The sequence below is a fragment of the Anopheles gambiae genome, chromosome 2 (assembly GCF_943734735.2).
Source record: "Anopheles gambiae chromosome 2, idAnoGambNW_F1_1, whole genome shotgun sequence".
NCBI classification, from domain to species: Eukaryota; Metazoa; Arthropoda; class Insecta; order Diptera; family Culicidae; genus Anopheles; species Anopheles gambiae.
The window spans coordinates 91,163,155-91,183,727 of NC_064601.1; the positions used below are offsets into that span (position 1 = coordinate 91,163,155).

The 20,573-nt window shown below is 50.0% G+C and overlaps 3 protein-coding genes across 29 annotated transcripts; 1 reads left to right on the forward strand and 2 right to left on the reverse strand.

Moving 5' to 3' along the window:
- Window positions 1-677: 677 nt before the first annotated feature.
- Window positions 678-6,387, reverse strand: LOC1276499 (E3 ubiquitin-protein ligase Topors). The gene is made up of 4 exons (XM_315856.5): window positions 5,485-6,387; window positions 4,999-5,417; window positions 1,726-4,924; window positions 678-1,643 (listed from the first exon to the last, which is right to left on the reverse strand). The coding sequence occupies exons 1-3, from the start codon at window positions 5,722-5,724 to the stop codon at window positions 1,801-1,803; spliced, it is 3,783 nt and encodes a 1,260-aa protein (XP_315856.5). The 5' UTR covers window positions 5,725-6,387; the 3' UTR covers window positions 678-1,643; window positions 1,726-1,800.
- A 388-nt stretch (window positions 6,388-6,775) lies between these two features.
- LOC1276500 (aspartyl/asparaginyl beta-hydroxylase) lies at window positions 6,776-18,533 on the forward strand. Of its 27 annotated transcripts, XM_061640715.1 has the most exons (13): window positions 6,793-6,978; window positions 7,108-7,303; window positions 7,778-7,946; window positions 9,435-10,097; window positions 10,708-10,881; window positions 11,002-11,099; window positions 11,259-11,531; window positions 11,644-11,878; window positions 13,795-14,421; window positions 15,076-15,152; window positions 16,505-16,851; window positions 16,922-17,644; window positions 17,708-18,533. In XM_061640715.1, exons 3-13 carry the CDS (start codon window positions 7,895-7,897, stop codon window positions 17,856-17,858), a joined length of 3,420 nt encoding a protein of 1,139 aa, XP_061496699.1. In that variant the 5' UTR covers window positions 6,793-6,978; window positions 7,108-7,303; window positions 7,778-7,894; the 3' UTR covers window positions 17,859-18,533. The 27 variants fall into 27 exon arrangements, with proteins under 27 accessions (XP_061496716.1, XP_061496723.1, XP_061496699.1 ...); XM_061640714.1 differs by lacking the exon at window positions 7,108-7,303 and having other exon boundaries at window positions 6,819-6,978; XM_061640713.1 differs by lacking the exon at window positions 6,793-6,978 and having other exon boundaries at window positions 7,162-7,349.
- Window positions 18,465-20,540, reverse strand: LOC4576396 (juvenile hormone esterase). Its single transcript, XM_315859.4, has 4 exons — window positions 19,597-20,540; window positions 19,178-19,528; window positions 18,814-19,112; window positions 18,465-18,746 (listed from the first exon to the last, which is right to left on the reverse strand). The coding sequence occupies exons 1-4, from the start codon at window positions 20,500-20,502 to the stop codon at window positions 18,578-18,580; spliced, it is 1,725 nt and encodes a 574-aa protein (XP_315859.4). The 5' UTR covers window positions 20,503-20,540; the 3' UTR covers window positions 18,465-18,577.
- Between the last annotated feature and the right edge of the window lie 33 nt (window positions 20,541-20,573).

Genomic DNA, 20,573 nt, shown 5'->3' on the forward strand with positions numbered 1-20,573 from the left:
ATGATACTCCCGATTTGGAGGGTTGCAATCTATACGCGCTAGTTCACATGTGCGTCATACCACGGCCGAACATATACAGGCCTTTCAAAATTTGGCTCATCTAACTTAAATCGGTCCGCCAATTAGGGCAACGGTCAGAAAGTAGATAATCATGATACTTGAGACGCTCTAATAGTATAAATATCCTATCGTAGCACACTCAAATGAAGGTCTGCAGTGTTGTACACTAGGCTTTTAGTAGTTTGTGGACCGTTTTGAACCCTTTTGTAAAAAAAAAACTGCACAAAGAAAGGTTCTATCGGAGGATGATCCAAATGGATATTAAACCACTACCAGCCTCACCAGATCGTTAGAGTAATTACAGTGTGGTTGACTTACTGCATCTCCCGGACTGCAACTGAACATCAGGGTAAAGTTTCTTGGACTTTGTACTAAGTCAGGGAAGGATAAACGGAATTTTGAGACATCCATTCAGTCTTTCTTCACGTCTTCAGAGCAGATGTCGTCCCTCTTACACATTCTTCACTCATTTCCAAAGCAAAAATCTCCAGTCTTTAAATTCTTCGAACACTTCTCTTCAGTGCTTTAGCTCCTACTCGATCTCTTCTTCCAGCAAAGGTCGGTAAAATGTTCTAGAGCTCGTGGACGGTGTGTACCTGGAAAGAAGTAAACTTCGATTATTTCATTATCATCTGTTTTATTATCGTTGAAATAGAAACGGCCATTGTATTTTTTTTTGTTTGTTTGTTTGGAATTGGAAAATAGTACTTTACAAATGTCAGCCAAAAGGTCGCGCGAAACCTTGCACACTGTCACGGGATACACACACACACGCACGCACCATTCGTAATACAGTTTTCATTTCGAGCGAGTCCCAAAGTTCAAATCTCCTGCTCTAGTAAAAATTATCCTGAGCGCTGCTAAACTGCTTGCATTTCTTTTCTGCCGTTTAAACCTTCCACTAACTCTCTTCCTCTCTCTCTCTCTATCTCATAACCTCTCTTGCACACTGCGCCAAACCAACATGAGCTAGACATGTCGATTTGGATTGAAAAACTTCACTTAAAGAGCTAAGACTCGCTTGCCGCGCGCTAGAGTAAACCGAACACACGATGGGGAGTTCACTTTTGCTACCTTAACGTATATACACGAAACAATTACAGATTGCTTACACTTTACAAACTTACGGATTATGCACGACCCGCTTGGGCAGTTTCGGTGAGTGTAGTGGGTAGATGTGTCGAAGCCCTATAGCTTGTGTGCACGTCTCTATACCTTACCGTCTACAATCCCTACACGCTGTGTGCTTTAGCAAAACTGTGTCGCTTTAAAGAAAGGGTCTGCCGCTTCCTTTCACACACTCATTGCCCGATGGTGTACACCGAGCGGCTAGAGCACGCTGGAACAACAAGCGCACACTTTTGGGGCAACCGATGCCACTATTATTTTAAGGATAACGACTTTTTTTTACTTTTAGTGCCTATACCCTAGCAAGTGACCCTAGCAACGAACATTTTGGTACTGAGCCGTCGTTTTCTTTCCGTTCATTCATGTGTTTCATAGAACGGTAACCGCCGGCTGCTAGAAATAGAACTTCTAATCGTATCCGTCTTTGAGCGTAACAACAGCGTACGCGTAGAGGCCTACAAACAAACAAGCAAAGAGATGACATGTTTAGTATTATACACCTTTGTTTCAAAACGGCATACGACTACCAACACATACCTCGTACCGTTTGAAGATGATTTGCTTCGTCCTGAGTTACAACCAATCGATAAAATCGATAACGCGCAGTAAATCTCACAGCTGCAGCTGCACACCGGCACTTCCTCCATCGGCTGCTGCTGCTGGGGGTGGCGGCGGCGCTTCGAGCACGCACGGTGCGACCGACACGGGATCCTGCACACCGACCCCCTCCAATACTTCGACAGCGATCGGTGGTTGCGCGATTGCCGCATCGACCCCATCGATGACGCCACCGCCACTGCTAACTACCTCCTCCGTTGCCATGATTTCGTCCATCGTTCCGTCGATCGCATCGAGCCCGAGGACGGACGAGGGCAGCGGCGAATCGCTGTCCATCGTCCCCATGCTCTCGATCAGCTGGAGCGGCGAGGCGACCGAAGCAGGCAGCGCCAGCGATTGCGAGGACAGCGAAGGTGACGGCGAAACGGACGTCGTGGACGGTGGGAATGATATCGACGAGAAGGGGGAGGCGGCCGCCGACGAAAGGGCACGATCCTCGGGCAGCAGGAGCGGACGGTGCTGCTGTTGTTGGTGGTGGCTGGTTTCCGCCCAGCTTAACGTCGGCTCGAAAATCGATTCCGATGCGCCGGTGTTGCTTTCGTCCACCTCGAGCAGGCTGCACGGGGGTTGATGGTGTTGGTCGTTGTCGGTCGTTGGCAGTTGAAGTTGCGCCTGCATGTACTGTTGGCCCGGGTCTTGCAGGGGCCAGTGCTGCTGCGGATGCACGGCGGACGTGAGCGTCGGATTGAACGACACGCTTGACGAGCACGTTGCTGCTGGCACGGCGATAACGGAGGAAAATCGGGAACTGTTCCATCCGCTCGATACCGGGACCTCCGGCTCCGAGTCGGTCGACGATCCGCTGGAAGAGGACAGCTGTATATCGTTGTTATCGGTTGGTTCACACTTCAGCGGCTCTTCCTGTTTCACGTCTGCGTTCGTTTCTTCCTCCACCGTCAACCGCGAGCTGGTTGGTGCTTCCTCGCCACCCGGTCCTGAGGCACCCGAACCGGACGCTGGCTCCTCGTCTACCACCATCGCCTCGTTCGTCCGGCCGCCCGACGATGATTTTGTGTAGTGGCATCGTTTTATGATGACACTTTTGAGCTTGCGCTCCCTACATTCCGCGCCATCGACCGTCGTCACGTCGATGGTGGGCGATACCGACGGTCTTGACGCGATGACGTAGTGCGCCCCAGTTGATGCGCCTTCCTCCAGCAGCGGCGTCGATCGTGTCTGCTCGTTCTCGGACGCCGGTTTGGTACGTTTTTTGCTTCTGCCGCCGCTGCGTGCCGATGCGCTGCGCGATTTGGATGATTTCGATTTCGCTTTCGACTTTGCGCCCGCACCTTTCGCACCAACGCTTTCCACCGTCGATGACTTCTTTTTCGCCTTACTACGACGCGGTTTCGCTTTGGCAGGGGTCGTCGTCGCGATGTTCTTTTCCTTGGCGGCGCGTTTCGATTCCTTCTCGGTCGCTTTTCGGCTGCGCTTCTTCTTCGATCGGCCCTTGGAATCGGTCTGCGTCGACTTTAGCCGTGTTATGTAGGCGGCGTGTGCCTGCTGCTGGCTGGTGTTTCGCCGCAGCTGCCGTCCACATTCGATCTCGACGATCACGTTCTTGCGATACGCAGTGGCACAGTTGCTGCCGCACGCGTAGCTACTGGACGAGCTGCTGCTTCTGCTGGCACTGCTGCTGCTGGTGTTGCTGGTATTGCTGCTAGTGCCCGTGTTGCCCAAACCGCTCGTTCTCCCATTGCTTTCTTCCTCGCTGCTGCTGCTGCTACTGCTGCTGAGACTTCTGCTGCGATCGTGGCTACTGCTGCTACTACTGCTGCTACTACTACTGTCGCTGCTGCTACTGCTACTACTGCTGCTGCTGCTGCTACTCCTATTACGCCGCTTCCTCGACACACGCTTCGCCGCCTTGGGCTGCGTGTTCTTTTTGTTCGGTCGTCTCCTTTTCCGCTGCCCATAGTCCGGATCATCGTTCGAGTCCGTTTCGCTACCCTTCCCGGAGATCGCACGCCTGCCCGTCGGCAGATTAAACAGCGAGTCACAGTCGCTATCGTCCGAATCGCTCGCCTCGTAGATACTCTTCACCCCAATGCCGCCCGAGTAGCGCGTCAACCGTGGCCGCGCGTAATACTTTGTGCGTAGTGCGGCGCTACCACTCGCCACACTGCCACTGCTGCCTCCGGTTCCCCCATTACCACCACCACCGCAAGTTCCTCCTGCACCACCACCCCCACAGTATCCCGAGCTGGTCGATGCGCCATTGTTGTAGTCCTGGTTGGCGGCCGTCTCTTTCTTCATCAAGTTTACCAGCTGCTGGCGCGTGCCACGCGCCGTTGGGCCGGCTTCGCCCAGCGGTTCTTCTGCCACGAACACCACATCACTATCGCTGGCCGATTCCAGATCGACCACGTGGTCGGGTGTGCGCAGATGGGGCGGCTTCTGAGCCAGCACGAACTGGCAGTCGTCCGAATCGCTCGACGAGAGGAGGATGTTTTCCGTCGGCACGGCGCTCGAGGCCGCGGTAGAGGTTAGGGGCACACGTGGAAGCACATTCACTCCCTGCTGCTGCTGCTGTTGTGGCTGAGAAGCGGAAACGACGACGGGATGAAGCTCCTCACTCCCAGCGCTATCGACCAGCGAACGAAACTCAATGTGCACATCAGCCGTTCGTGCTGTCCGCTGGTTGGTGCCTGCTGTGCCGGAGCTGCTGCTGCCACCGTTCGCACCGTTACCAGCACCTCCTTCCCCTGCTGCAGCCCCGCCGTTGGACGTCTCGTTCGTCGACGATGTGCTGGCGGACGGTTCGGGTAGATACACGATGTCATCGTTGTCCTCTTCCGACGATGAGATAATGACCTCACCGCTGCGACCACTGCGCGGCTGGTAGTAGCGCGGATTGTACTGGACGCACCGATCGTACCCGATCATATCGTACGGCGAGCGGGCAAAGTTGGTACACTCGTGCTGGAAGTGTTCCCCCGTTTCCAGCGGCATGTGGCGCAGGATGCGCAGCAGGAAGTCGCGAGAATGAATGTCGTACGTTTGGAGCAGATCTTCCAGCACGTTCATGTTCGGTGCGTGCACAGCTATGTTCACACCGAGCACCAGCAGATCCCTGTGCATATAGGAAAGGACACGATGCATCTGTGCCGGATTTTCTCTAAAATTGTAGAAGCAAATAATGGTAAGTAAGTGGTTAGCCACTTCGGTCGATCAGGAGCAGCGCCAGCTTACCTATAAAATGCGGCCGACGTGTCCCGAAAGCGTCCGTTCAGATCCGGCATCGGACACGCGTACAATCGGTTCGAGTAGACGAACTGTCGCCACCGGAGCTGATCCTGCCGGCTCGGGATCGGCTGGTTGCCGAACTCGCTTATGAATCGGTCCACCTCGCTCGACTGGTGCAGCAGCAGCTCCTGCAGCCGGTCGTTGTTCGACTGCAGGCGCAGCGTCATGTTCGACGGTATGCTGTAAGCGGCGAACCGCGGCGAGTTGGACAGGAACAGGTTCAGCTCGTGGTACGTTTCCCGGTTGCGTGCCCGGGCCTCGTTCACGGTCGGCACCGGGATGGTGTGCTGCTCGAAGCAGTCGATCGATTTGTAGTACACGATCGACAGGAATCGCTGCTTGCACAGTGGACATTCTGGCTTGACCTAATGGGAATGGAAAATGGGCGGATGAAAAATGGCTCACTCGGAGGCTCTACGGCGCAGTACGGACCTTGCTCCACTCCAGCAGGCAGCGGAAGCAGAACTGATGCTTGCACGAGTTGGCAAATGCTGGCTGGCGACACTTGCCGAGACAGATCGCACACTTGGGCGGTGGTGAGCGGCGACCGTCCGCCGTTTCTTCGGCCTCCTCCGACGACGAGCTGTACACCACCTCCGGACGGGGAGGTGTGACGGAGAGTGGAAGTATTTCCGGTGTGGGTGGACAGTCATCCACGGGCACTTCCTCCATGGTGGCAGGCTAACTGCTAGACGCTGGACCCCCCGTTTACTGCCCCTCGTGTGCGGGCAATGTTTTCTGGGTATGCTTTATACTATCTCTCTACACACGGGCACTACTACTTTGTGTCAGGGAAGAATCGAGAATGTACAGTCGGCCGCAGGCCCTACCAAACGCATCCAATCTGCGTGATTCAGATTCGATGCACACCTCAAATGCCTACTTGTTTCACTGTATCAAACCAACCGAGGGCTTTGTTTTGCGTGGCGTTTGCATATTCTCCTCCACCGTTAATGCGACTGGCAGCGCATAAAGGTTGCTGTGTGGTTCGCACACGGACAGCTCAGTCTGGCAGCCATTAGCACGGGGGCACGGGCACCCTTTTCGCTCGTTTGCACCGTACGGGGCCCGCACACACTACCGTCCGAGACGGGCCTCAAAGTAAACACATAACAAAACGCGACGCTGGGAAATATTGGCAAGACACATTAATGAATTTCACGAATCGATACAATCAAGTATTTTCTTCCTCCGAACCACACAGTGCCACAGAAGAGACGACCAAAACAGCTCGCACACACACAGTCAGCGCCCGCACGTTCGGATAAACACAGTGCACGCACACATGCGCACGGTTTGCTGCTTGCGGTTTGACGTTTCGGGAAAAGCACACAAAGTGTGCGCTTGGGAACAAAATGTTCGCCAAGGTGGGGTGGATTTTTGTGAAAATTGTATGTGATTTACGATTAAAATTTGTTATGAAATGTTGGAAGATCTGAAAACAGTAAAAGCAGCAAATTAATCATTTTTTGCATCATTTTAGAACTGTAAACAAAATGTGCTATAAACAATTGTACGAATTTTATAGCAAAGCCCGTTTTAGCACAAACTATGAAGCGAAATTTGATTCTGTTTGCGATAATGGTTGCATAGTGAATGAAAAGAGATCATCGGCTCAAGTTCATTGCACAAAATACTTTTGTTTTTAATGAAAACAATGAAACACATAATCGCTCTTCGTTTTGGATGAATATCATTGCGTGTCGAATGTTGCGCACAGTTTAGCACGCACTGTAGGACCTGTCAAACGCAAATGCAAACGGATGGTTTTGTTTTGATTTTTTTAAACGTCCGGTAAATAAAACATCCACGAAGAGGAGGCGATTTTATGCAAACACTATTGAAAATAGCAGTGCAAAAAGGGTGAACAATGAAGAAAGTGCAAGTGTTGTAGCAGATTTCATTGTTTTCCAATCAAACAAGTTGGTATGTGTGAGGATGGTCTTAGATGTCTTATCATCTACAATGGTTCGCTGACCGGACGTGTTGATCGCAAGTTGCTTGATTTTCACACCGATTCACATCATCAACTAGATATCTTTCTCGCATTTTAAGCTCACAAAGCTGCTGCTGACAGTCGGCCACACAAATAAAAGCATCCTCTCTCTCGTTCTCTCGCACGCGCACACTTTTCCGCGGATGCGTGCGCATCGCCGTCCTCAGCCTGCTGGGGGCCGCGCCAACAAACAACCCCGATCGGGAGACAAGATTTTGAAATCGAAACTGCCGCAGCATCAGTAGCGAACGGACGGTAAGCGAGTGCGGTACGGTTATAGGTTGGCCCCGATCGTCAGCAGGTTGGTAGGAGAGCATCCGGCAAACGGCAAAGACCGGTCGACCGGGCGATCGTCACTCCGGTGGTCGCGGGAGGCGTGAGGAGGAATGCGCGGGCGCCCGATCTTAAATTAGAACACATCGACGTCGTGGTCGTCGTGGTCGTCGTCGGGCACCGCGCGCTGCCTTTCCAAAGATATTTTCCTTCCACGTCCATATCTCGAACCCCGTCCGTTTGCCCGCTTACTATCGCAGTTGGCACTGCACACAACACACACACACAGTCTGCTGGGTGTGTTTGTGCATGCGTTTGTGTGCTGAGCAGGAAGTGTTACCGCGCAAAGCAGCGGAGTTAAGCGGGGTCGAGAATTAGTAGTGCGAGATCTCTTCTCACTAACCCACAGTGTGATTTTTCTTACTTTTAACCCCGTGTGTATCTGCATTTCCACAGCATCCGGCAGCTGATACGAAAGTGAGAGTGAGAGTGTGAGTGTGCGTTTATGTGATAAAGTGGTGCGATAAGAATCGACCCGGCGGGAACCCCGAAGTAAGAGAGGAAGCCGACAAGATGTCTGGTGACACGCAGGCCAAGAAGCGGAAGGATAAGAAGAGGAAGAAAGGTAAGTGTGGCCATCAACAGCGCAAGGAACTGGTGTGAGATAACGATCGGGAGCCCGGCTACTCCAATTGCTGACCGCGGGCACAGCATCTGCGGACACATTCGCTTGCCCGCCCGAAGCGCCAAGCTCTCTTATCGGATGGAACGGCGTTCTGGCGTAGCGGCCGCTTTTTGGGACCGTTTTTGACCGTAGCGGAGGTTTGCTTGGCGGTCCCGTCTCGGCGGTCTTCCCTTGAGGTCGCTTTTAAATTAGAACATTATTAGCTTGTCTGAAAAATCTTTAAATAGCTCGCGGCGCTCTTGGCGTTGAACTTACCGTTTCTCTGGCGGTCTTGCCGTGCTGCTGGTGCTCGGTCCCTTTTTTTCGGTAGGTCGGCTTTTGCTCCATTCTAGCAGCGACGAAAGTGGCAAGAATGTCGTAATATATTTCCATACGCCGTGCGCTTGCTTGTGGAGGGTTTAGTCGCATTTTGAAGGGGGTAAATAAGGCGAAAAAGGGCATTGTGGATCACTGAGGATGGCTACTTTATTAAAGCACGTTGAATGATTTGAAACCTATGGCTACGGGGCCATGATTATAGTGTAGGATTAAAGACACAGTTAGAAAAGATCAACTGAGGATCGTTTAGTTTTGGTCAATTAAAAGATTTAAAACAATTTAAACACGTGGTTCAAATAAGAACCTTCAATAAATCATCAAGAAATTGTTTTTATTGCGGAAAATGACCCTTTTTCATCGGACTGCGTATTAAACACATGAAACGCAATTTAAAACTAGCCGCGCCATTTTTACCCCATTAATAAATGACTCCTTGACGTGGATTGCGCATTTAAAAATTTCCATTTGCAAAACATTGCAAAAAGAATGCCCCAACAACGGGGTCGGTAAACAATGGACCAGGTAAGGGGGTCGCGGGATTAAGCTAGTGGCGCGCAGATACAAACCACCGTCAAGTGCGCCACAACTGGTTCCACGCCCGACGCGCCCTGGTACGCGGAGGACGCAAAAGTACATGCCCGCATTAATCGCAGTCTGCCGTCCGTTAAGCGGGGAAATTCTGTGTGTGCCGTGTTTTCTTTCCATTTCCCTTTTTCGACGGCACATCGTGTGATGTTTTTCCTTCCCCACTGGCAACTGGTTCCACCTGCTCTGTTTGCCGTTAGCACTAAGCCGGCTTTTTATTTTGGTTGCTTTTGTTTCGGTTGGTCTATTGCCGGTAGTTCGCGTACGTGGCGCCATCTCCCTCCCGCGCTACGGTGGCGCAGGATGGTAAAGATGTAAAAATATCGTTCAGCAAAAGTCGTTAAAGCAGAAGCGGGAAGCAGGGAAGTGGGCAAGTGGTGTATAGAAAGTGAGAATGCCGCGTGTTTGCCGACGTGTGCCACGTCACATGCCATGCGGTGTTCGAAATCGGGAAACGGGCCAACACCAACACCAAGAAGGTTCTAATAATGGTGTTTTGCTTTTTGCGCTTTGTCTACGTTTCAGATGATGAAGATACGGTGAAGGAAACGACGGTCCATGCACCGAAGCAACCGTCAGCCGGTGCTGCCCAGGCCGCGAAGGAACCGGGCGATGTGCAGATGCACATCCAGAGCGACCACGGCACTGGCGGCCACTGGTGTGCGAAGGTCGTGTTCTTCATCCTGCTGGCCGGTCTCGGTGCACTGATTGGGCTGATCATTATGGAAAATCAGGGCGTCTCGAACGAGGACACGCCACTGTCAGAATCTCGGTACTCGGAGTTCTTCAACGGTTGGGTGGACGAAAACCGACAGGACGATCATCATCACGATGAAGTGCTGGCCGCCATCAACTCGCTGGACGATCACGACGATGAGGGTGATGCGCATCACGCAGTCGAAGATCACGATGGTGGGGAGGATGATGGACACGATCAGGACGGAGATGATGATGATCATGATGATGGTGCACCGTACGCAGAGGAGGAAGATCACGACGATGATGAGGACGGTACGGAGGTGCAGGATGATGATGAGGATGAAGGACCGGCATCGAAGCTGGATGACGATGAGGTAGAGGAGATCTACACTCAGCAGGAAGCAGCCGAACAACAACAAGCGGCTGCGGATGACGATGATGATGGAGATGACGATGGGCAGGATGATGATGACGAGGACGATGATGCCGGTAAGTTACAAAAACGGTCTGGTAACCTGTTGTAGGTCGTTCGTAATTATGTCTCAGCTCCTGGCACGCTCTAGGTGCCAACGATCAAACCAATGCTGTTGATGATGATGATAATGATGATGATAATGATGATGATAAGAATGAGGAAACAGTGGTTGGACAGGATAATGATAACGACCAGGACGAGGACGACGACGAGGATGACGATCAAAATGACAAAAATGAGGCGGAAGATGAGACTGATAACGGTAATTTGCGGAATAATTGGTTATATTTCAAAATTATAAAATCGATCCAAAAGACAATCGAATGAATTTGATGTGTGATGTCACGTGCTTCCTGTCATAGTCATTTTTGTTTGCTTTTATCGCTTTTTAAGACCCAGAATGGTCTTTTTCGCAGTATTACACAATCGCTAACATTTTGTTTGAAGCTAGAGTTTGGTCAATTTTCATTCAGCTTTGAAGGCAAACGTTTTTTAAACTAGTGCTATTTTGTTTTCGTTTTTTTATATAATGTTTTTTCACTTATTCAGTTTTCTAAGTGTGTGGAATTGGCTTTTACTGAGTAGAGTAATTTTACTGAAGTCATACGTTCTTTCACTCTTTAGTTTTGACAAATAGTAAGACAGAATTGGAAGATGACAATGATGATAATGATGATGAACAGGATGAAAATGATGATGATAATGATGAAAATAATGATGATGAAAATGCTGCCGCGGAACAGGACGACGATGATGAGAATGAAGAAGATAATAATAAGAATGTAGATAGCGAAGAAGGTAATGTCGATCTTTGGTGCTTTTGATTTCCATTCTTTTTTTTATAGTTTGTGTGTTTTTAAGTGTAAGATCAAATACGGGTTAGCAAATAGTTAACTTCAGTTTTCTCTTATTCCTCAGAACCCGCTGGAAATGCTGACGACGATGACGACAATCAGAATGAATTAGCAAATGAGGATGATGATGACGATCAGGATGATACTCCATTCGATGAAGTTGTGAGTGTTGCAAAACTATATTTTTTGTATTTATTGTTTCAAAACAGTAGTATGAATCGTTTGATTGTTTTGTCTGTTTGTTGATATTTGAATGTTTGCTCTTTTTTCTTATATTTACTTTGCTTCGTTTGTGTCTTGTGCTGCTTATACCGCTTTCAGAAGCGATCTAATGCTTTGAATGATAATGCTAACCGAAACGTACCAACGATCAACGAAGACACAGTGCAAACGTCGGTCCCTGAACCGGAACGAAATCAGGTGCCTGTAACGACAACCGTCCCATCAACCGAAGGAGCAGTTACGGGCGACACGCTCAAAGATCAAATGGACGAGTTAGTTCGAAACTATAACAAACTAGCGGAGTCGTTAGACGTACCGAAGGTTGAGGAGGTGGTCGATTTTCCGGACACGATCGCTGCACAGGTGAATGAGGTGGGGATGAATAATGCATGCAATTCGAATGAAGTGTGATTTTACTTAAGTTTTTTGCTTGCGTGTTGTAAAATCCTTTCGACAATTAATTAAGTAATTTATAATCCCATAGGACGCGAACGATGATGGTGATGAGGAAGAAATTCTGGAAGTTACCCGTGGATCTCAGCCAGCAAACGACGATGACGACGATGATGTGGATGATGATGATGCTGCATTCAGCGAGCTCGTGGACAACGACGGAGGAGAAGAGGAATATCTGGAGAAGCTCCGTGCAGAGCAGCAGCGACGTGCAGCAGCGGAAGCAGAACGCAGAGCCGCTGCCGAGCCGGAAGAGGAAACTTCACGTAAGTGACGATGGGAGACGAAACAAAAAAAAACGGATCGAACTGAAGCGCGTACGGTACGCGGATACTACAGAATCACACAAAATTTATGATATGCGCGCTATTTCGCATTTCTCTCTATTCATTCCACTTCAACTCCACCAATCATGATCATCATCATCACCTGTTGAGCGATTCGATGAGAAAGTGCAACTTATTGCTTACAATCGAGCAAGTAGGCTGGCTAAATCCATGCTGTGTAGCAAAAAAATCAAACATAACTTTATACATATAGTAGTGGTGGTAGATTTTGTAAAGAAAAAAGAAAACCCATTTTTGTTCATTTGAAGCAACTAAACTAAGAACAACTCCTGTTGGGCTACACTTTCAGTTACCGTAAAGATCTTTGTCGGTGTCGCACTGCTCGGTGCTGCCCATCTTCTTATAACTAGTCCACGTGCCCCTACGAGTGAGTTGTCCTGTTTTCCTATTGTATTCGTTGTACAGTTTCCGTGTTAGTGTTTTGTTGTTGTTACGATTTATGTTGTGTAGCTTCTTAATTTTTTCAAACCATTGAAAACGATTTACCATTTTTTGAGTTTTATTATATCGTTTAGTATGTTGTATTTTGTTTTTGTTTTTTTTTTCTTTCGAATTGACATACTAGCTTTACTATTTCTTTGTGTTTCTTACACGTTTTGTATCAATAATTGTGCCACTATATTGTTTGTGCATGGCGGTTTCTAACACATGCCTTGCCTGTTTTACTTCTCGTTTTTTTTATATTTTTTTTTTGTTTAACTCCGTCACCTATTTTGGTTGCTCAAACTTTATTGTTTCTTAAAATTGGTTCGATGCCTTCGACTGATGAGATGATCTTTTGTCTCTTAACGCTAATAATTTGCACTTTCGAGCTCGATAAATCGTTTCTCACATTTGTACTATACCTGTCAGCTTTTACTTGAAGTTTTGAGGCAACTGTGTAACCATTCAAACCAGCGAAAGGCTTATGAAGCACGGCAACATTTAACACGAGGCTGATTTCATTGCATGACGACCGTATGCAGCGGTTTGTAATGTATTGTGCGTGTGTGCGTTGAGAATGCAATATTGTGAGTGTGATAAAATATGGCCAATAATGCGTAATGTTTTCATCATCTAAGAAAAACCAACCAATCAAAGCGACGATAAATCCAACCCGAAGGTAGATAATGTACGTTCGGACGGTGCCGTACCGGCAAACGATAGTGTTGCCGAGCAAAAGAATGCACCGAACGTGCAAACGACCGCCACCAAATCGGTACTGGACGATTTTGTTTATGCAGGTCCTACGGAACAACAGGAGGAAGTGATCGAAGGCAATGGTGAGTGTGTTTTGGCAATTAGCACGAATGAAAAGCATTTCCCTGATTGCTGCTTTCTTCTCCTGCTTGCTGTAGTGATCATATTCGACGATAACGACGATGCTGAGCGTTACTCTGGCGATGACTACGAGTACGAGCTGGATGAATTGGAAGAGGCCGAAGAAGAGGCGGAACCCGAAGAGGACGCGGAAGAGCAGTTGCTCATCAAGCAGGAGCAAGAAATAGGAGCCTTTGTACCGATCACGTTTGAGGACTTTAGCTCCATGTACCGAGCACCAGCCGAACCCGAAGCTGTTCCGTTGCAAAGCCACCAGGAAGCGGCACCCGTACAGCCACCACCGCCCTCAAACGAACGACATTCGTCCAAGAAAACGGCAAAAGATTCCCTGCTTGCGCGCAGCAAACCACCAAAGGGAGCGTTTAACAAGCTCATCTACGGGCTGCACAAGGACCCGATCGTAATACCGCCCGACGGCACGGAGCAGCAGCAAACCGGGGCGGCACCAGTGGAACGAGGCGAAAATGTAAGTGCGAAGGGTGAGGCAAAGACCGTCCTGACGGCACTGCTTGCGGAAATCCCCTCACCACCGGTTGAGCGCGTTCACGAACACCACCTCCCAAAGCTTGTTGTCCCTCCCGCGGGCACGTCACCCGGTCGCGCGCGAACACCGTCGCCATCGGGCCAGCGAGCTGCAAGGGAAAGGCACGTTGAGTTTCTGTTGCCCGAGCGGGACCAACAGCCCGAGTTCGAGCTGGACGAGCCGGCAGGGTTTGAGCTGGAGCGCTCCTCGCCCGCCGGTGACAATGGCAGCAAGGAGAACCTGTTCGTGCCGGAGTCCACCAGCGAGGAGGAGGAGCTGGAACCGAACGAGTACGCGGAACAGTACAGCGAGTACGCGGAGGAGCAGGACGAGGAGGAGCTCGTGTACGAGGAGGAGGAAGAGCTGATCGACGACATCGACTCGGTGCTGCTCAATCAGTACGGTTCGGACGAGGAGGAGGAACCACTGACTGACGACAACATTCCGCCGGGTGGGGAAGACGAGGAGGAGGCGTCCGATGTCGATGACACCGATCTGATGCGACGGTTGGAGGAAAAGTATGGCAAGCTGCCGGCGACCGGTAGTGCAGCTTCGCCGGCGGCCACACCGACCGAGGGCAACGACGAGGAGGACGAGGCGACCGCTGCCGGCTGGACAAGTATTTATGCGTATTAGAGGACGTAACATCATCGCCCTCCTCGTATCTCTCGTGCCATGTTGATGACAGAGAGAAAAGAGAGAGAGAAAAAAGAGTGCACCGCGTGTTGTGTGTGTGTGTGTTTTCGCTCGATCGCTCGCCCGCTCGCTCACGTGGCCCACATCGATAGGTTTCATGGCTGCTCTGGCGTGTTGAGTAGTGTTTAGTAGTCTGCCACAATTTGCACATTTTCATGCTGCTGCCCGCCCACGCCGTACACTCATCCGTAGTAGTAGCGCTGCTTTCCATTCATCCCGCAAATTGCTCCACCTTCCCTCATCTTTCGTCATCTGCAAAACCTCGCATCAGACAAAACAGTTAAGGATGCCATTTTATATTTGTGTTGTGATTCTGTAGTATCTAGCAAAAGCACTTAGAAAGGGTTTTGACGCTATACAAAATGTGCTTCGGCAGGTGTTAAAAGCAAAAGCAAACAGCACTTGATTTCGATTTCCCCCTTTTTCCGGAAAGATATCCTCGCAATAAGAACCCTTTCGCCGCAAAGTATGGTACGGACAAATTAATTTTGTGCTCTATTTTCTGTCTTATTTCCGTTTACCCTCCCCTGCTGAACTACGCGTACGTGTTCTGTCCCGCGGCCTGTTTGTCGTACAGAAATCCCCTCGAGGGCTGAAGAAGCTGATCGGTCCTACCAGGAAGAACTGAGACGGGCTGAGCAGCAACTCGATGAGGTATGTATGGTGTAGTTTTAGTGTGTACTACAACTCATTTCAGTCACTCTTCTTACGTTCAAGCATTTGTAATGTATAATTTGTTATGATTAATTTTATTTTCTGCACCAAACTTAGGAGTTTGGGTTTGAGTAAACCCTGGGCTTGAGGAGAACCGAAAAATCAACCCAATTCTTCAAACCCCCTTACCTTTAAAATAGTTTTGCCTGAGCGCACCGGGAGTACGCGCGACTGCTGGTTGTGCGTGTAAGACATCCCGAGAATTAGTTTTTAGAACCAGAAATTAGAAGCGAGCAGGAATGGACAGGAATTGTTGAACAAGAATGTAGCGCACACAAGAAGATGAAACGTTGAATTTTTCCTATTGTGATAGCACAACTCTACATCAGCATGGCCAAATGATTAGTACGAGATATTCTCTCAGACATCACTAGGAGCAAGGACGCAACTGGAGACTCCTGGACGAAAAATCACACTTGACAGGACCTACGACCTACTGACTGACACAATGTTTGTGGAAATCAAACGAGACTAACGCTAGCGTGCTCTCTTTACTGTAGAGTGTGAATAAATACAAGATAGTGTAGAGTTTGCGCACGTTTGTGTGTGTGTGTGTGCCTGTGTGTATTGATCTGTGATGTGAAACAGTTTGTTAGAACCTCTTCCATTCGAGATTGCCTCGAGAAGTCCGGATGAACACGAGACCCATACAATAATTTGGAAGAAGTTGCTCTAACAAAACAGCGCCCATCCCTTCCCATTCTGCAAACACACGCACAAGATTCAACGGGAATGCTCTCGAGTTCGTTCTTTCGTGGCGGGTTGATTTTGTGTGGTACCGTTTTGGACACCCACCCGAAACGTTTGTACCCATGCCGACAGCCCGGCTTGTTAGCATCCAAAATCGCACCAGCTACAATGAACTCGAAGAACCATTCCTTGTGTTGCGAATGCGAAGTTACAGTGGGGCATTTGCGTGTGTTGTGTTTATTATTTTAATTGATTAATGTATTTGCTTTTATTTCTTTTTTTATTTCTTTTTTTTCTTTTATGGCTTCCTAAACGCTTCTCTCCTTTTTCTACGTTTTCCAATGCTGCTACAACTCTACTCGCGCATTTATACCCTTCCCTTTTTCCTGCTCTAACATAACATATGCTTTTGCGGATGGCTCTTCCGTTTGCGTGTGTGTGCGTGCGTGTGTGTTTGTGTGAATTTGTATGCTGCAACATTAACGCCTCGGCTCCACGTTAACATCCTGGATTAATAATCAACGCTGCACACAACACCATGGACTCTTTTACTCGACCACCCAAACCACCACCACGTCTATTGGCCACTTACTACGGCTTAGAACAAGCCCCAGGAAGCGCTGGCCGCTTTCGATCGTATATTGCTCAGAACGCCCAACTCGATCGATGCGCTAATTGGCCGAGCGCGATCGTTGGATGCGCTGGCAGAGCAGCGGCGCAGTAACGCGATCCTGACGGAAGCGATCGCCGCCTACCGGAAGGTGATCGAGCATGAGCTATCGGTCGACGACGGTACGCTCAAAACGGTAGCCGAACGGTGCATCGATCGTATGCGCTTCCAGGGCCAGCACGCGCAAGCGATCGAGGTGCATAACGTGCTGATTCGACGATTCGACAACGAACCGCTGTATCGGAATCAGCTTGCCGTAAGCTACCTTTACTTGAACAGGTTCGTTTGATTGCAATTTGGGGGTTTGGTGTGTATTGAAATTAATAGTAAACATGCTTTCCATCTGCAGACTTGCCGAAGCAAAAGCCGTACTGCACGAGACGCTTCTCCGCTGGATCGACAATGGGTTCGCGCTGGTACACTACGGCTTTGTGCTGAAAACGCTCGACCAAAACATGGAACTGGCGGCCCAGTACCTGCAGGAGGGCATCGAAACGGGCCATCCCGGTACGCAGGACGGCCGGTTCTACTTCCAGCTCGGCGATGCGCTCCAGCGGCTCGGGCGCAACAGCGAAGCGCGGGCCGTTTACCGGAAAGGTGTGCAGAAGAAGCTCTTCCGCTCGGTGTACCAGCGCTCGCTGTACAATGTGGACGGGCTGGCGGCCCGGCCCTACTGGACGGAGGAGCAAACGACGTACGCTACCGAGCTGGAGCTGATCCGCGCCAAGTGGCGGGAAGTGCGTGACGAAGGCCTGAAGTTGCTCACCAGTGCCGGTGTGTTTGTGAACGAGTCGGAAAATCTGCGCGACCGGGGTGACTGGAAGCAGCTGGAGCTGTTCTCCCGGGGGGCCCGTGTGGAGCGAAACTGTGCCCGTGCACCGTACACGTGCCGGCTGGTGGAGCAGTACTTTCCCGCTGCCCGGACGTGCAAGCGCGGGCAGGTGAAGTTTAGCGTGATGCATCCCGGGACGCACGTGTGGCCCCACTGCGGACCAACGAACTGTCGGGTGCGGGCGCATCTTGGGTTGCGTGTGCCACCGGGGACCTACATACGGGTGGCCGAAGAAACACGGTACGTAGGTAACAGTGCGTAGTTGTTTCTTAATAGTAATGTGATGTTGTATTCCGCTTTTAGCTCCTGGGAGAACGGCAAGTGGTTGATCTTTGACGATAGCTTCGAGCACGAGGTGTGGCACAATGGGACGGAAACACGGTTGGTGCTGATAGTGGATTTTTGGCATCCCGAGCTTACGGAGAGTCAGCGGCGTACCCTGTCACCGATCTAATAGTTGTGTGGTACAGTACGAGTGCAAGGGCAGGATTAACAGGATGTGCGTGGAACGCAAATGCATTTTTACCCCCCCAAACTTCTCCCTTTTAAGAGCTTTTTACTTCTCCTTATTAGCAGTAAGAGAGAGAGAGAGTGTTGTGGTGCCTTTTGCAAATGCGAGTGAGTTTTACATTAGAAAAGTAGCGTAGTAAGCGTAAAAAACATTACTCAAAAAAGTCAAAAGTAAAAAGTGTACTTGTCTCGAATCACACACGGCGGTGTGGTGCAACCAAAGTTGTCGCGTTTGTCGAGCCGTGGCCTACCTTACGTTCGTTACGGGTTATTTGAGTGAGGTTAAACGGTGATGTGTATTATTTTGTAAAGACAGATTCAGCCCTGCAAAGAGCCTATAAAGACGAACAAAATTAAAAAAAGGATAATTACAAGGATATAGACGGAAGGGACTTTGACGGACTGATACGGAAGGACGAGAGATCACATTTGCTGAGACTGGAAAGATAATCTTCAGACATTTAGGTGTGAGGATTTGATGATCGGATAGAGTTACCCCAGACACACCCAGAGCAATAATCACAAACAAATGGAAATGCAGTGCGCGCAGTGTTTTGTGAAATCGGAAAGCGGTGTCTCCTCATGGAAATGGAGATTAATAAATAGTAATAAACGGAAACGCGCTCCCTTCTTTTATCATAATTTATACCTTAAGCAGTAGTGCTAGTAGCTGTAAAACCGTGTCCAGAAGTCGAACATGTCGGCATCATAAAAGTTAATGTACTTTTTCAGAACGGGCTCCTCCGTACTGTTAGAGTTGGTCAGTTCCAGGGCTTGGGGGAATTCGCTGTCGCTCACCCTATCACTATCCCCATCACCTGTTGGTGCAGTTCTGTAATGACAACAAAAGCACGAGTATGAGAAGGATTCGGTCTACACCACTGTACAACTCATCTTACCCTGTGCGTGCAAAGTCTACGATCAACTTTGTCATCACTTGCGTGACTTTTGCGTCTGGCGAGTTGCGCCGAAAGTCGGGAAACAGTATCGGAGCGCGCAGGATGTAGATCAACTCATCGCAATGTACAATGCCAAAGTTTTGCAACTCATCCCGATCCGGCACAAAGATGGAGGAGTACGAGTGTGGACCCTTGTAGTTGAACCGGTACAGATATATGGGAGCTTTCGTGCCCGTGTGATTGGCGTGCTGGCGTACGCTGAGAGTGAGCGGATAGACGAACAGACCTTCATTAAACAACTGTAAAGGGAAAACAGTTAGGAAATTAGTTGGGAATTAATAATCAATGCATCATCTATACTTACCTTCGTCAGCTTGTCCACATTTTCGTGCGTAAAACATTCGCCGATCGACGACTGATTGCCGAAGAAACGCTCCATCAGGATCGGCAGTGCGTCCGTCTCCTTCGCGCCGCCCAGCACGTTCAGCAGCAGCGTCTTCTGCTGGGCAAACGTTTCCTTCGAACAGTCGGTGTCTTTCAGGATGGGAGCGCTGAACACGAACCCATCGTTTGGCACGATCCCCGTCAGCCAGGGTACGGACAGGTGTGCTCCACGGGCCCACAGCTCCCGCGGAGGTTCCGTCAGGAACGCGTCCGGAACGGTAGCAGCCTCCACCACCGGTCCGTATACGATCACAGGATAGCGAGAGCCGTTCTGTTCGTGCGAGAGCGTTAGTAAACATTAGGTAGAATACACACAATAACACACCCCGGACAACGAACCGTAAATCCTTTGTAACTGCTCACGAAAAGATCAGCATCGATGGCCCGAAGTGCTTCCACCAGTTCACCCGAACTCATCTTTTGGGGCTTTTTAATGCCCAACAGACGAGCCTGTTGTTGGGCAAGTTGTAGCGGGTTAGCTCTTGGAGCACTCCAAGGAGTTAGGGCATTGCCACTGAGACTGATGGCACGCTGGAATAACCCCTCGTTGCCAAGATGCATCAGCTGCAGATGCACGGAAGCACCACCGGCACTATGTCCCATGACCGTCACCAGCTCCGGATCGCCTCCAAACGCTTCGATGTTTCGACGAACCCACCGCAATGCTTCCCGCTGGTCCTTCAGGCCAAAGTTTCCACTCGCCGCATCGTCACCAGTCGAAAGGAACCCGAACGCACCCAACCGGTAAGCGATCGTCACCAGTATTACCGCATTGTCCATCAGCTTTTCCGCTCCCGCAACCAAGGGAGAGTTATATCCGGCCAGAAAACCACCACCGTGGATGTACACCAAAGTAGCTAGCGGAGTCGTTCCATTCTCGGTGCCCTCTTTGCTCACCTTAAACGGTCGGTAAACGTTCAGATACAGACAGTCCTCCTTACCCTCGACTCCACGCTCGGGCAGGAAAAGATTCTTCTGCAGACAGGGCGCTCGTGGAATTCTGCCCGATGCATCCAGCTCCTGCCGGTCCGCCCAAGGCTCGTTTGGGACCGGGTTGGCGAAACGAAGTGGCCCAACCGGTGGCTTGGCAAACGGGATACCGATGAACGCTTCGTACCGCTCGCCGTGCAGACTTCGCATCCACGATCCCCTCATACACCCGTCCTGGATGCAGACCCTTGGGACATTCTCGGCTGATGCAACCACAAACACAACCGTCAGAATCACGACCACTCGGTGTGGCATGATGATGGATGGGATTAAACTGACCCTGGACCTGGTGGGCTGCGTTCTTTTATACCTTGGGCGTCCCATTG

Coding starts and splice junctions, on each gene's coding strand:
- LOC1276499 (XM_315856.5), bottom strand. CDS start 5,724: ATGGAGGAAGTGCCCGTGGATGACTGTCCACCCACACCGGAAATACTT. Junction 5,418..5,484: donor GCCTGCTGGAGTGGAGCAAG/GTCCGTACTGCG, acceptor CATTCCCATTAG/GTCAAGCCAGAATGTCCACT. Junction 4,925..4,998: donor ACGTCGGCCGCATTTTATAG/GTAAGCTGGCGC, acceptor CTACAATTTTAG/AGAAAATCCGGCACAGATGC.
- LOC1276500 (XM_061640715.1), top strand. CDS start 7,895: ATGTCTGGTGACACGCAGGCCAAGAAGCGGAAGGATAAGAAGAGGAAG. Junction 7,947..9,434: donor GGATAAGAAGAGGAAGAAAG/GTAAGTGTGGCC, acceptor TCTACGTTTCAG/ATGATGAAGATACGGTGAAG. Junction 11,100..11,258: donor ATACTCCATTCGATGAAGTT/GTGAGTGTTGCA, acceptor TACCGCTTTCAG/AAGCGATCTAATGCTTTGAA.
- LOC4576396 (XM_315859.4), bottom strand. CDS start 20,502: ATGCCACACCGAGTGGTCGTGATTCTGACGGTTGTGTTTGTGGTTGCA. Junction 19,113..19,177: donor ATGTGGACAAGCTGACGAAG/GTAAGTATAGAT, acceptor TTCCCTTTACAG/TTGTTTAATGAAGGTCTGTT. Junction 18,747..18,813: donor GTAGACTTTGCACGCACAGG/GTAAGATGAGTT, acceptor TTGTCATTACAG/AACTGCACCAACAGGTGATG.